We start from the raw sequence: 16633 nt of genomic DNA, 5'->3' as shown, positions 1-16633 counted from the left end.
AACGAATGCCAGGTCCTTTCTCAATATGGATCTTACGGAGCACATCAGATAGGTGATGAAGCAGTGACGGACAAGTATGGAGGTAGAGGCAGGACAGTCAGAAGTTCAAGGTCACTGTTGGTTACTCAGTGAGTGGAGAAAATCCTAACACGCTTGACAGCAGGGTATCACTCCGTGACTCAGGGCATCCTGGAACCATGTAGCCCAGGCTGGCCTCCAACTTGAGATCATCCTGCCTCTGCCTCCTGAAATCTGAGCTTACAGGCACACACCATCACGCCAACTTAAGCTCTGTCTGTCTGAGTTTTCTTCTGTGGAGCTGAGATAGAATCCAGGCCTCCTGCATGCTAGGTAAGTTCTCTCCACAGAGCTGTGGCCTCAACCCCAAAACCGTTTCTTCACACTATTTTATTCTGTCATGTGTTTTTAATAGTACTGACTTCAATGCTTTTTTTTTTTTTCCTATAATCTATCAGTCTGACCTGACCCTGATGTGGTCACACAAAGGAGAATTCAGTGGTAAAGGGGACGCAGAAGGCACAATTACCGTGACTAATCTATATGGATGAAAACAGGAGCTACAGCTGAACAATAACAGAAGCAATCACAACAACAGCTAATATTCCATGCTCACGCTGTGCTAGGCAGTGATGGACGTTTTTTGTTGCTGTTTTTGTTTTTAAATATTTATGTTTTATTTTTTAACTTTGCACGGATTCTTTGTGCACCCCAAATCCCACTCCCTTCCCCATCCCTTTGTATCTGCCCTCTGCCCTTGCAAACCCCCCTCCAATAAAATAAAAAATAAAAATAAAAAACAAAAGAAACAAAAATGGTGCTGTGGCAGCTGTAGAGTGCACAGTGTGTCCCCCAGTGTCCCCTGTGTGCCCTCTGTCCACACAGCTTTCCCTGCAAATGCTCCTGCAATGAGCCATGGGCTGGCTCAGGATCTGGCACTGACTGCTAATCTTAATTTTTTTTTAAAAGGTCAACTTATTTATTTTATTTATATGAGTACACTGTAGCTGACTTCAGACACAATTCTTAATTCTTAACCAGCTATTATCTCACTATCTGGCCTGGACTGCTTCTAATATTAATGTAGATTTAGGATTTCCTTTCATTTCTTCTTTTTTTAAAAGACAGGTTCTCTTTCTACATAGCAGACCAGGCTGGCCTCAAATTCAGAGATCCACCTGTCTCTGCCTCCTGAATGCTGGGATTAAAGGCGTACACTACCTACCATACCTAGCCTAGAATTTAGCATTTTCCATTGTCATGAATAGCAGGGGGAAAAAAACTTAAGCCATCAGACAAAGGCCGACAGACAAATTATTGTTCATCTGGGAGTTCACTGCAACAGTAATTACGGCCTGGTAGCTGCACTTGTGAGCTCCCATCCCGAGGGCTTGCACACATGGAGTCATTAAGTCTTCATAACACCTTTTGGAGACGGGACCCATCTGTTCCCTTTCCACAGACTGGAAAACAGCTGAGGATGACTTTAAACTTCTGTTTCTCCTGCCTCCATTTCTTAAGTGTTAGGATTACAGGTGTGTGCCACGCTGTCTGGTTTATGGGGTCCTGGGGATGGGGTCTGGGGCTTTGTGCATTCTTGGGAGGTCACATACCACGAGAGCTACGTCTCCAGCCTAGAGGATCTATCCTTAATTTCAAAACTAAGACCCATTTACAGTCTGATTAGAGAAACTGGGGAACTGCTTCTGATAGATAACCCAGGGTGTGCCCAGAGGACAGAGGGGAGCACTGTGCAGCTGTCTTCAGAGCTCTGTCTCCTTCTCCAAAAACGTTGACAGGAGCACTCATCTACAGAGTTCCTTCTGACAGGCCAGTGGACATACCCGCCACGCATCCTTGATATCCTACTTCCCCCAAAAACTCAATCCAATTTAGCTTATATCTGGCAAACTAATTTTTAGGGCTTTGTGGAAAGCTGAAAACCAAATAAAAGGTAAATGAACATGAAGCTCTTATTTTTCCCCAGATTAGATGGGGACTTTCCCAAAAGAGTCCATCCACAACTGAACTCTTCCAAGCCTGATTGGTCAGAACTGCATTCTTCATTTTCTGCCTTGCTTTTGCCAAGAGACAAAGATACTGTCAAACTCCTCTCATGGCAGGAGGATCAGGAGTTCAAGGCCAGTCACAGCCACATAACTACCTTGTCTTTAAACAAACAAAACAAGCAAACATACAAGACAGCAACAGAACACAAATTCCCTGGGACTTTTGCAGATAAAGCATAAGAGGCTAAGCTGAGGGGTGGGAGGCAGCACTTCAGAGAAAGGCTTTGCTTACGTTGGCAGCAACTGCTAAACACGGCGTCCACTGCAGAACAGCACCAATCGCCACACATAAAAGCGGCAAGCTGAAATCCAGGCGCTCTCTATTGTAATCTTAATGCTCTGGTTGTTTTCAAGGGATTTACTGTATGAATTTATCTTTAATTTTCTAATCTCTTTGCTGCAGAAAAACCACAGTCACAGAAGGGAACACTTGGGAGGCAGAGGCAGAAGGATTTCTGAGTTCAGGCCAGTTTTGGTCTCCAAAGAGAGACTGTCTCAAAAAGAACAGAAGGGAAAAAAAAAGGAATGAAAACTCATGGTAACCTTTGAACGTGCTAGCACATTTACAAGTTGATTGAAAACAAGTGATCACCCAGTGAAAAAACAACTGCATAGGTAATCTACGAATCTATCATGTATAGGAAAACAGGAAATAATGCGTATCTAGTATCTCAATATTATATCTTGCTGTATTCATTTTCAAATTAGACAAATCTGATCCTGAGGTAAACAGTGACTCCAAGGAGAAAGGAGAGGTCAGGAGAATGAGAGCTGAGGCTGTGCAAAAAAGGGAGAGGTCAGGAGAACCAGAGAGCTGAGGCTGTACACAAAAGACAGCTGGTTCTGTAGAAGAATAATTTCTATAGGAAGGGAAAGACAAAATAAAACATACTTACATTTTGAGATTCACGACCCTTAGGAAACATTTTTGCAACATTGAGGCCATCAATAACAATATCAAAAGGAGGACAGGACTTCACAAAGCGCTCAAATCTCTTCAGTTCCTAAAAAGGCAAAGTCAGAGAAAACATTAACAGGAGTTATGGCCTGGGGATGTAGTCAGCGCTTGTCTACTCTGCCTGAGAAGCCCGGGGTTTGGTCCCCAGCACACTATACATCAGGTGTCCTCTCTGAGCAGTGGAGACAGGGGAGCAAAGTACAAGTTCATCCTCAGTTACACAGGGAATAGAGGAGACCCTGACTCAGAACACACGGATCTAAAAGAACTAGACCAGGACTTCACTGTAAACATGCTGAGGTAATTTAGTATTACTCTGATAACTAAAAATATCCCTCCCATAGAACACACACACACACACACACACAAACACACAGAGAGAAATTTTAGGTCCTGTTCTCTAAGTCAAGAGAAGGGAACACAGTTACCTGGCAACTGTGGTGAAAGAACAAGGATCTATCCTTTTTTATTTTTATTTATTTATATTTTTTGCTGGCACACACCTTTAGCCCAAGCATTCAGAAGGTAGATACAGTAAAATCTGTGAGTTCTAGGCCAGTCAGTTCAGCCAGGCCAGCCAGGGCTGTTACACAGAAAAACATTGTCTTGGAAAAAAACCAAAGCAAATCAAACCAAAAAACCAAACAAACCCATATATTTAAAAATGGTATGGTAACACACACACACACACCCCAGAGAAACAGCTGGCATGGTGAGGTACCCCATCCCTGAAATCCCAGCACTGGGGAGTTAGAAAAGGAAAAGAGAAGGGAGGAGTGAGAGAGAGAGAACTATGGGGGTGGGGAGAGCACTGTGGAATATCTATGGCAGGAAAGCTACTTTGGGAGAGGAAGGTGATTAACAGTGGAGGGGTACAGGAGGGGAGGAGGATGAATAAGACTAGATATAATAACACACATGTATGAAAGTTCAAACCTATTTCTTTTCATGCTAATAAAAAATTAACAAAGCTGGCAGAAGAAATGTTTGCTTGGTATTAGCCAAAAGACTAAGATATTATAGAAGAACACAATATAGAAGAAAATAAAATAAGAAGGAACAAAAGTCAAAATATTTTTTAAATGAGTTTATTCTTTCACAATTTCATACATGTATATATGTGTATGTATATATATTCATCTTTTCCCTTTATCCTCCTTTTTAAAATTTCATGTGTATTCATGTTGTATTGCATGTATGTCTGTATGAAGGTGTCAGATCCCTTAAAACCAGAGTTATAGGCAGTTATGAGCCGCCATGTAGATGCTAGGAATTGAACCCAGGTCCTCCAGAAGAGCAGCCAGTGCTCTTACCCACTGAGCCATCTCTCCACCCACTCACCTTGCCCCCAACCCCATCTTTTATCCCTTTCTCATCTCAAAATAAATTTAATGTGGAAAAGCTGTCCTTACTCCATATTTCGCATTGTATACAAAGTTATTTTAAAATGGGTCATGGAAGGCTGAGGAGATGAATCAGTGGTTAAGAGCACTGGCTGCTCCTACAGAGGAACCAGATACAATTCACAGCACCCACGTACCTGCTCACAACCATCTGTAACTCCTATTCCAGGTGACGCAATGCCCTCTTCTCACTTCCTTGGGCACCAGGCACGCAAGTGGGGCATCCAGGCAAAACTCCATACACATAAAATAATAAAATAACTTAAAGTAAACCTTCTGGGGTTGGAGACAGAGATGGCCCAGTGGTTAAGAGCACTGGCTGCTCTTCCAGAGAACCCAGGTTCAATTCCTAGCACTCACAGGGCTCACAATTGTCTGTAACACCAGTTCCAGGGAATCTGGCACCCCATACAGATATATATGCAGGCAAAATACCAAAGCAACATAAAAATAAATAAATCCAGCTAGCAGTGGTGCTCACCTTAATCCCTGTACTCCAGAGACAGAGGCAGGTGGATCTCTGAGTTCGAAACCAGTCTAGTCTACAGAGGAAATCCCAGGACAACCAGGGCTACACAGAGAAACTCTGTCTTGGAAAGCCAAGTAACCAAAGTAAAACAAAACGAAACAAGACAAAACAAAGTAAGTGATGATATTATGGCTGGCTTAACAAAAAAAAAAAAAAAAGTCCTTAAACAAACAAATAAACTTCTATTTAGTAACAAAACCAATTAAATATTGGTTGGAATTAGAATACTAATTTTTATAAATAAAAGTAAAATATCAAGGAAAATTAAAAGTTTCTACCCAATACAATTTGTTTGTGTCAATATATTGCTAAACAAACCAAGTGAAACAAGGCAAGTGCCTTAAACTGCTAACAGGAATAAGTTTTTCTAAGAGGCCATATATGACAAAATATTACTTGGGAGGTTAAATCAGGAGATTAGTAAGAGTCTAAGGCCACTCTGGGGCCAGACAATGAGTTTCCAGGCCAACTCAGAAAAAAGAAAAGAGTAGTTTGACTAACAATCACCAGGGAGCACATTTCCATTACACTTAGTTATCAGTTAGGTGTTGTGCTTCGCAGCACACTGCATTCATCTCGGTAGTAATAGCAAACAGGGACAGTGGACGGTGGCTCTGAAAAACTAATCAATGCCAGACACGTAACTTACAGACTCCCCTTCCTATGCTGATACTGTGTTCACAGTAGTTGGAAATTCTTTAAAACTACAGACTGGGAAAAGGTTTGCCTGAGACAGTTTATTAGGAAGGCAACTCTCTGGATACATCATAAATCCTCATCCAAAGATTATCCTTCTGGTACGTGTTTTCCATTTAGAGAAAGAGATCTAGAATACTGGGATTTTTTTGTTCCCACCCACCAGATATATACTAGTTAGGAATTCATGGTAGTAGTCCTATAGGTGCCCTGAAGCTTAGGTTGAGTGAAATATACTGTGTGTGTGTGTGTGTGTGGGGGTGTCTTTGATTATGTAGCTCTGGCTGTCCTGGAACTAACTCTCAGAGATCCACCTGACTCAGCCTGTGAAATACATTTAATGAACTCAAAAGCCACTAGGTAGACAGTGCAGATAAGGCATGAGAAAGACATAGCCGGCCTATTCAGATAGCACACATCAAAGACAGCACCGCACGCTAATCAATGCTAGACTACAAGCCCCAGCAGCTCTCACTGCACACTAATTAATGCTAGACTACAAGCCCCAGCAGCTCTCACAGAAGCTGATTTGAAATTCGAGCCAAATGTGTTGGTTCCTGCCTGCAATGTCAGCATTTGGAGTTGGAGGATCAGGAGGTCAAGGTCATGCTTAGCTACACATGGAGTGTGGGGCATCCTGGGCTACAGAAGACCCTATTCAAAATGAAACAAAAAATAAATAAATAAATAAATACCCAATAAACTAACAAAAATCAAAGAACAATTATTTCTATGTCTGTTATTGGGTTTATGCTTAAATGTACACTGGCCAATGATCTAGGATTGAAAAAAATCTACCCATATATTTATTAATCCGTTATTTCTTGGCTGTCACTAAATTTTTTTCTTAAAATAGTTTAATGAGATATAATTAATGTACCAAGACATTTATCCACTTGAAGATACAACTTATAGGGTTGTATAGTAACTTTACAATCCACTTTTAAACCATTGTCCTTGTAAGGAGAAACAAAACAAAACAAAAAGCCAATCCACACTCATTGGCAATCAATCCTTCCCCCAGCCCCCTATAATGCAACCAATAACCTACTTTCTGTCTCTCTAGTAGTTTTCCTATTCTGAATCATACATATGGAATTTTTAGTAAGCGAATGCTTTCACGGAGAACAGTATTTTCAACGCTTATTCATATGCTGCGTAAGTCAACACTTTATTTAATTCTTTACTGCCACACAGAAGTTCACACCACGGCCATCACTCTGCCTACTCATCAGCGGGGCAGCAAGCTGGTTCCATGATGGGCTACTGAGAAATGCCACTGTGTGAGCATCGGTGCGCAGTTTTGCATGGATGCTCATTTCCACTGCTTCTGGGATACCTAGGAGTCGCTGTCAGAGCGCATGCTAAACCTGTGCCAGACATTTCCAAAGTGGCTGTCCTATTTCACTTTCCAAACTGTAACTGAGGTTCCAACTTCTCCACATCCTCGCCAACCCAGATGTCTGTATTATGATCACGCTCTTGGCTATATCGCTGTGGAATATACCCACTGACACACAAGAAGCTTTTCTTTTTTGCAACATATTGTTTGTTTTGTTTTTTAGTTTGGTTGGTACTTTTGGTTGTTGTTGGTAGTGGTGGATTTTGTTACTGTTTAATTTTTTTTCTATATCCTATGCTGGATCTCACCCCCCTCTCATAACCCTCCCGAGTGCTGGAATCACGGCTAAGCATCACCACACATGGCTGTCAGAGCGTCTACTGCCTTTGTTCATTTTATGCTTTAAAGCTTAAGTCACAATGGAACCATAAAGGATTTGTAAATGTGATTCACAGAGGCTATTAACACAAGTTTGGCAGGGATCAGGCAGGTAAAATAAATACCAACACTGACTAAATATAAGAAAATCTATAGGGCTGGCCAGGTGGATCAGTGGGTAAGGGTGCTTGTGGCCTTCCCTAACCATTGGAGTTAAAGTTCCAGAATCCACATGGTGGAAAACGAGAACAGACACTCACGAGTGTTCACAAGCATGCATATATGTAGTGTTAACAAATAACATTTTAGGACATGGCTTTGGAACCTAGAACTTGAGATGCAAAGGGCAGGTCTATGTGGGTTTCAGCCTATGTAGTGAGACCCTGTCTTAAAAACAAAACAAAATATGGCATGGTAGTACACCTGTAATTTCAGCACTGTGGGGGCGAAGGTAAAGAGTACAGATGTAGGGTCATCCATATGCACGGTCTGAAGACCTGAGATCTTTCCGGGGTTTTGGAGGGGTGGGACATCTGAGACAGAATTTCTCTATGTAGCTCTGGCTATCCTGGAACTTGCTCTGTAGACCATGCTGGCCTTGAATGCCTGCCTCTGCCTCCCCAAATGCTGGGATTAAAGGTGTGCACCACTACCCTCAGTAAGACATCTATCTTCCTCCCTCCCTCCCTCCCTTCCTTCCTTCCTCCTTTCCTTCCTTCCTTCCTCCCTCTCTACTTTCCTTCCTTCCTTCCTCCCTCCCTCCTTTCCTTCCTTCCTTCCTTTCTCTTTTTTCCATCGTGGTTTTTTTGAGTCAGGGTTTCTCTTTGAAGCTCTGGCTGTCCTGGATCCACCTGCCTCTGGTTCTCAAGTGCCGGGATTAAATTTTTTCTTAAAACAATAAAAAGTAGGCATAAAGGCCTATAGCCTTTGGGAGACCAGAAGTTCAAGGTCATCTTTTACTACACAGTGAATCTGAGGCCAGACTTAGCTACATGAGACCCTGTACCCTCAAAAAATGTATGTATCTCTTGAGTTTAAATTAAGAAAAAAAGAGAAACTCTGGCTTGTTAGTATAAGACCGAAAAGTATAAAAAATGTAAATAAACTCTAAAACAATAAGAAGTTTTGAATTCTTTACCTTACCCAAGTCACATTAGAGACAATGAGGCAGAACAGCTGTGCTGTTGCCATAGTAACACAGTAAAGGCAGACCACGCTGGGCAAGCAAGAAGTGGGAACATAATAAGGACACGTGAGCTCCAGAACAAAGAAAAGTCCATTTATAACTGTGAGAGCCTTAACCCTGTATGGCAGAACAGACTCAGTTTACAGTTCTCCTAATATTATCTGAGGAAACTAACATGTCACACTATTCTTGGTAACTGGAGATGGTAAAAGTCTTAATAAACAAACAAATTTTCTAGTCTTATGCCTAGATTTTCTAGTCTTATAAGCCTGTACATGAGAGGCTGTGGTGTGTTCTAGGATAGCCTAGGGAATGTAGTTAATTTCAGGTCAGCCTGAGCTACAGAGTGCGACCCTATCTTAAAAAGAAAATAGCAAACAAGGAAATAAAGGAATAAATTATAAGCTCTCTTTTCTCATTTTTTCCAATTTTTTTTTTTTTAGATTTATTTTGTGTTTGAGTGTTTTGCCTGTAAGCAGGCATGTGAACCACATGCATGCCTGGTGCCCAAGCAAGACAGAAGAAGGCACTGGATCCTCTGAGACTGGAGTTAGAGATGGGTGCTGAGGACCAAATCCAAGCCCTCTAGAAGTGCTCGCAACAGTTAAGCCATGTCTCCAGCCCCTCTGCTAAGCTTTCCATTCAAGTTAGAATGATGATCCACACACACAACAGTTTACTTCTGTTCTTAATATTTGTCTAGTGTCTTATTCTACAAGAGCAACTTGGGGATATGAAGATACACCAATCAATATATATCCCAAACTTTACAACAGAAAAAGACCAGTTTTTGTTTTTTGTGTTTTTGGACAGGGTCCCTCAATGTAGCCCAGGCTGTCCTGGAACTCACTCTGTAGACGAGGCTGCCCTCAAACTCACTAAGATCCTCGTGCTTCTGCCTCCTGAATGAAGACCAATAATTTTAACACATATCGACATACTGTGGGCACAGCACTTTTTTAAGACAGGAAGAAAGGGTACACTGAAACAACCAGCTTTAGTCATCCTGGGCGTGGAGACACAGGGGAACACCAGTCATTCTGGACACAAGCAACGTTCCTGGCATGGGAACATCAATAAAAAATATCTTCATACTTAATGTGTGACTTCTTTCGGACATGGTTCCCAGATAATCCCTAACATCAGGACAGGTGCACAAGGAGCGAGACATGAGTTAATCAAGGAAGTTGAAGGTATATTTCTGGGTAGCTATGGATCCTGATCCTCAGAGCGCCCTTTTGTGGTTAATTATCTTGCAGCTGTAGCTAAGGCTTTTTCTGCCACAGCAGAAACTCAGGTGCCAGGACAGTTTCCAAACTGACAACACATGTGCACTGATGAACATGTGCACTGATGAACATGTGTACTGATGAACATGTGCACTGATGAACATGTATGTACACTGATGAACATGTGCACTGATGAACATGTATGTGCACCGATGAACATGTGTGTACACTTATGAACATGTGCACTGATGAGCCTGTACACTTATGAACATGTGCACTGATGAACATATACACTGCATCCTCTGAAGACCCTAGTTTACTAGAAGAGCATTTGCATTGTGACTTGTCTGTAAGCTGAATTATTCCCTTCAGCAAGACAAGAACTGAGGAAAACTTCTACCAATAACAGCATGGCTGCCTTAGTGCAAGGGTGAATTAAACCACACATCCAGAAAACACCATTGGAGCTTGACAGTTAAAACAGAGGCCGGAGAAACCTTCCTAAACCTTATCAGAATAGAAAGTTTAGCAAGCTCAGGCTTAGGATTTCACAGGAAGTTGCAAGAGATACTTTAATTTCCCACAGTTGCTTCATTAGCTGTAACTACTAGAGTATGATAGCCTACTGGATCTATAAGTAAATTTTTTATGTGTGTATACTGTCATGCATGTGCAGGCATGTATATGCAAATGTGCATGCATGTGCACACATGTGAAGGTCAGAGGACAAGCTTGGGTGTCATTCTCGGGAATACCACCCAGCTCTTTGAGACAGGTTCCTCACTGGCCTGAAGCTTACCAATTAAACAAACAGGCCAGGGACCATGCTGTCTGCCTCCAGTGCTAATAATAAAAACGCACACAATCACATCCAGCATTCTTACATAGGTTGTGGGCATGGAACTCAGGGCAACTGAGCCCTCTGTAACCCTAAAACCCTGGCTGGATCCCAGCACCACCCTGCCCCCAAATTAAACAAAATAAAAATAAAAATGCTTACTTGTAAGAGGACAGGAAATACAGATTACCCAGCAGTCTTTGAGGTTTTGTGAACTGCTACTGAACGTGTACCATTATTGAAGAAATAAGTCAAAAGTAAGTTTTCAAAACTTTTAACTTCATGAATTTTGCTAAGGAATTATTATAAATTTACACATGAAATGTAAAGATAAAATTGAAGTGATCTTTCATCCTATCTCTAAATGTTCAAACCACAAAAAAAGTTATTTTGCACAACAAGCTAAATTTTAACTTTCTGTAGCTCCCATCACTGGAAGAGTTATGAAAATTGAGAATTTTCTGAAAGTTTAGGTAATACATTTTTTTCATTTTAAAAGTTAGTTTACCATCAGCAGAGATTTTTTGGCAAGAGGTTAAGAACTGTAGGGAAACAGCAAGCATATGACAGCTCTCCACCGCCTGTAACTCAAGACTCTGGACACACACATCACAGCTGAGCTACACAGATACACCCTATCTAACAACACCCAGAAAGAACTGGCAGAGAAGAGTCAGAGAGACATCTCAGCAGGTATGGGGGCTTGCCATCAAGTGTGATGAGCTGATTTCCATCCCCAGAATTCACACAGTGAAAGAAGAGGATTGCCTTCCAAAAGTCATGCCATGGCTCATGACCACTTATGTGTACCAAATACACATACAAAATGTTGTGGTTTGCCCTGGAGTTATCTGTATTTTGATGCTAATTCCGCTGCCCCAAGGACAGCTGCCTAGTCAGGTACTCAGGACTCAGGTGACTTCACCAGAGCCTTCACCCCAATTAATCTGTAAAATACAGGTGAGGGCAGATACAGGATAGAAGGAGGCCTGTCATTGGACAAGAAGAAAGGATGGGTGGGAGAGAAGTTTGAAGAGTGGGAGGGAGGAGAAAGTAGCCATCCTTGGGGCTTCTAACATGGGCTCCACGGGAATTTTATGTTGAAATCCTAGTTAGACAAGCTACTTCTTAATGACGGATTTTTATTAGAAGGTGGTTAAGTTTGTTTTAAGGAGAGTACAGAGATTACCCGAATCATGTGGTGATTTTCATCCATGGTTCGGACGGAACTTAGGGAAAAATTAGTCACTGACTCCAAGTAGAGTACTGTTATATTTACAATTTATTAGCTTAACGGATGGATATATATTTAGGATATTAAGGTTAAATAAAATCTGTGGCTCCAGGTAGAGAGCTTAACAGATAGACATATTTTGGGCTAAAGTCCTGGTTTGATATGTTGCTTATTGGTATTAGAATTGATAGAAAGTGTTTAGTTTGTTTTATGAATTACCCCACTAAAGGCCATACGGCTCATTGATGCTGGCTAGCGAGGGTTTGTGGTTATTTTTGATATTTACCACAACAGGAAGCTCAGATCTCTTCACGGGAATTTTGGGTTTCTTTCCTGATAGTTCAGAGTACAAAAGCCTATCAGGTTCATTGTTTAACACTATTGTTCAGCTTACTTCCTTTTTTAAAAAATTGTTTAGTCTGGGCTGGAGAGATGGCTCAGCGGTTAAGAGCACTGACTGCTCTTCCAGAGGTCCTGAGTTCAAATCCCAGCAACAACATGGTGGCTCACAATCATCTGTAATGAGATCTGATGCCCTCTTCTGGTGTGTCTGAAGACAGCTGAAGTATACTTATATATAAAAAATAAATAAATCTTTTAAAAAATTGTTTAATCTTTATAGTGGGTGTGACTTTGAGTTTTATGGTTATATTATTACTCTGGGAGAGAGTGCAAGACACAAGCTTTTCTGGTTACAGACTAAGGAACACAGTATTTTGGGAGAAAGATTTTGTCTTTGTGTTTTTAAAAAGTGTGATTAGGCTCTGGAAACCTCACAGAGTCATACTGATCAGATTTGATAGAGGTAGACTGCCTGAAAAATTAGATTCAGGAGAATCAAACAAAAAGATATCTCGATTTTAAACTTTTGTCTTGAGAGTTGTATTTTGCAGAGTGTGCCTACTTGGATTCCTGGTCTCAAGGACTTTCAGCTGGGTCCAGCCAGGACACATCGGCTACAGCATTTGCTTCAATCTTCCTACCCCTATCCCCAAGGATATCTCAACACCCACATACAGCTTGAAGAAATTATGGAGGAGTCGTCGCCCCAATTCCCTGGACTTTTGTGGGGGCTGAAAGTGGTTATTCTAAAGTTGTTTTTATGAGGAATTTAGAAATGGTTGTGATTTAACAGGGAGGAATTAGCTAGATTGAGTTATACAGTCATAATCTCATTTGGTAGCTAGGCTGGGATCATATCTTTGCTTTGGTATAGAATTTATTTGTCAAAAAAAGTTTAAAAGTACAAGGTTTAGAGCCAGTCCTTTTTTTTTTTTTTTTTTTTTTGGTTCTTTTTTTTCGGAGCTGGGGACCGAACCCAGGGCCTTGCGCTTCCTAGGTAAGCGCTCTACCACTGAGCTAAATCCCCAGCCCCGAGCCAGTCCTTCTTTGATGTTATTACAAACTTCTGAGCTGATTACACATGTGAGTTAAGGGCCAAACAGCAAATTCATGGCTCTAAGTTTGTGAGAGTACCCTAGCAGATATCTTGGGGCACTGTGGTGCTGGATCTAGTGAGGTAAAAGAAAACCACTTATTATAATTTTACAACACACACACACACACACACACACACACACACACACACACACACACACACATTTTTAATTTCCAAAGAAAAGCAATCATATATGTGGCTATCCAATGCTCTTTTTAATACTGTTCATAGATTTTTCATTTGTTCTGAAAAACTGGCCAAAATCAGCATTTTAATTTCTTCTATAAAAGTGTGTGTATACTTGGGTGTATGTGTGTTTTCTGGTAAGTGATACATGAAAGTGTTCTAACTATGTGTGTCAATGTGTGTGTGAATGCACGCACACATCTGCACATGCATGTGGAGGTCAGAAGTTAATGTCAGGTGTCTTCTTGGAGCACTGTTCGTCGGGCTGCCTCACTGAACTTGGAGCTCATCAATCTGGCTCGTCCAGCCAATGAACTCTAACTCTGCTTCTGTGCCCTCAGCTGTCCTGGATTATTGTTCCCACACTTTGCCTTCACAAAGATACCGAGGACCCAAACTCAAGTCCTCACGCCTTCATGGCCTTATTGGCTGAGCCATCTCCCCTCCCTCCCCCAATAACTGGACACTATATAGTTATCATCTTGGTCAGACACATGATTACTTGTGAGAGAAGCTATGACGACTAAGAAAGACTACATTAGAAATACGCCCATCGGGTTTGCATCCGCTGGACTGTCTGCTACCATGTGCAACCCTGTCAATCACTTCACTTCTAGGTCCCCAGCTCCTCAGGTATAAAACACGGCTATTAATGCCTGCCTCAAAGAGCTGACATAAAGGCTCAGTAAGGCTGGAGCTAGGAAGCCAGCTCAGTGGGTAAGAGTATTTGCTGCATAAACATGAGGTCTTCAGCTAAGATCCCTAGCGTTCACAAACACTCAGACATGACCACATGCAATCCTGTAATTCCAGAGCTTCTGGGGCAAAGGGGGGCAGAGGTGGGGTACAGACAGGATTGCTGGGGCTTACTGGCTGTCGGCCTAGTTCCAGGTTCAATAAGACACCCTGTCTCGAGAAAATAAGAGAGGGAGTGGTAAAGCAGGATACTAGACATTCTACAGTGACTTCCACATATATATGACAAAGACACATGAACATAGACACATACAACACACACATATATACACACACATGCACACACATGCACACACACACACACACACACACACACACACAAGAATAACTTCATCACAAAAGTCTATACTACAAAAGGTCCATTCAGTCTTCCGGTCCCAGGCGCTGTGGGAGCCGTGGCTTACCGTGCAGACATGGCCAAGTACAAGAACCACACCACACACAACCAGTCCTGCAAATGGCACAGAAATGGCATCAAGAAACCCCAGTCACAAAGATATGAATCTCTCTCTCTCTTTTTTTTTTTTTTTTTTGGTTCTTTTTTTCGGAGCTGGGGACCGAACCCAGGGCCTTGCGCTTCCTAGGCAAGCGCTCTACCACTGAGCTAAATCCCCAACCCCAGATATGAATCTCTTTTTTTTTTTTTTTGGTTCTTTTTTTCGGAGCTGGGGACCGAACCCAGGGCCTTGCGCTTCCTAGGTAAGCGCTCTACCACTGAGCTAAATCCCCAGCCCCCAGATATGAATCTCTTAAAGGGGTCGACCCCAAGTTTCTGAGGAACATGCGCTTTGCCAAGAAGCGCAACAAGAAAGGCCTGAAGAAGATGCAGGCCAACAATGCCAAGGCAGTGAGTGCACGAGCAGAGGCCATCAAGGCCCTTGTGAAGCCTCAGGCCGTCAAGCCCAAGATGCCCAAGATGCCAAAGAGCCCCAGCCTCAAACTCAGCCGTCTGGCTTTCATCGCTCACCCCAAGCTAGAGAAGCAGATTGGAAGCTACATGGCCAACCAAAGCTCAAAGTTTAAACCAAGGCAGAGGCCAAAACTCCAGCTAAGGCCCAGGCTTCGGTTCCAGCCCAGGCTCCCAAAGGTGCCCAGGCCCCTGTGATGGCCCTATAGAAAAGGCTCCTGCCAGTGTGAAGACAGACGGACTGCTGTGACTCACCTACCTACACACTATTTGCAGATGACAGTGTCTATGCTGTTCTCACAAATAAATGAGACAAGGAGAAAAAGCCCCATTCAATCGCTTCAAATAACTGCTTGCCAACAATTATTTGCTCTTTGTCTTTAACACAGGCTATTAGAACAACTCTCCCTACTTCCTGTTTCCTATCGATAAATGAGCTCCTTTATTTATACAGGAGTAGGAGGCCTGCAAAGACCAATAACTTTCTGTGTAGATGAAGCTGGCCTTGAACTAGCAGAATTAGCTTCTGTCCCTGGGTGCATGCCCACTGGCATGCACGACCACACCCAGCTTTCCCGTTATATTTAAGAGCATACTCACTCCGCACTTCCTTTCTGTCCTCCATACAGACAACCTCTCTAGTCTAATTTCTTATTACCAAGGTACACATCTTTACTCCCAATTTCCAGTTTATTCCTGACTTCATTGAGCTAAACAAACGCTTTGTGTATAAAGTATAATGTTAAAGACAGTCATGCTTTCAAAAGCCATTTACTTTTAGATGTTCTCATATGAAACAATTTTCATCTAATTCAGCTTAATCCTCATTAATGAAAGGAATTCTCCTACCCATGCCTGTTTTTTTTTTTTTTTCTCCTTTAATGAAAAGGCACATACCAAAAAAGAAAGGGGAGGCGGGGAATAGAAAGAAGGGGGGCAAAAAGACCTCACCGCCTGATCAGGTGGGCACTCCTGAGGCTGCAGAGCGGAAGAGACCACCAACACTGCCCACCCCTGCCCATATCCCTGGCCCAAGAGGAAACTGTATAAGGCCTCTGGGCTCCCGTGGGGGAGGGCCCAGGAGCGGCAGGACCCCTGCCTGAGACACCTCCGGAACCTGAAGGAAACAGACCGGATAAACAGTTCTCTGCACCCAAATCCCGTGGGAGGAAGAGCTAAACCTTCAGAGAGGCAGACAAGCCTGGGAAACCAGAAGAGACTGCTCTCTGTACATACATCTCGGACGCCAGAGGAAAACACCAAAGGCCATCTGGAACCCTGGTGCTCTGAAGCTCCCGGAAGGGGCGGCACAGGTCTTCCTGGTTGCTGCCGCAGCAGAGAGCCCGTGGGCAGCACCCCACGAGCGAACTTGAGCCTCGGGACCACAGGTAAGACCAACTTTTCTGCTGCAAGAAAGCTGCCTGGTGAACTCAAGACACAGGCCCACAGGAAAAGCTGAAGACCTG

The 16633-nt window shown here is 42.6% G+C and overlaps 1 protein-coding gene across 2 annotated transcripts in view; it reads right to left on the bottom strand.

Annotated features, from left to right (window-relative positions):
- Prorp (protein only RNase P catalytic subunit) overlaps positions 1–16633 on the bottom strand; it is a 92742-nt gene that overhangs the window by 44320 nt on the left and 31789 nt on the right. For both annotated transcript variants that reach the window (XM_039111975.2, NM_001106730.2), the window contains exon 4: positions 2984–3091. In XM_039111975.2, the coding sequence (XP_038967903.1) occupies positions 2984–3091 (108 nt within the window). The remainder of the gene's footprint in view (positions 1–2983; positions 3092–16633) is intronic.

Source organism: Rattus norvegicus, chromosome 6 (assembly GCF_036323735.1).
Source record: "Rattus norvegicus strain BN/NHsdMcwi chromosome 6, GRCr8, whole genome shotgun sequence".
Classification (NCBI taxonomy): Eukaryota; Metazoa; Chordata; class Mammalia; order Rodentia; family Muridae; genus Rattus; species Rattus norvegicus.
Note: the sequence above shows the minus strand (reverse complement) of the source record. Positions and strands in the feature narration are given on the sequence as shown.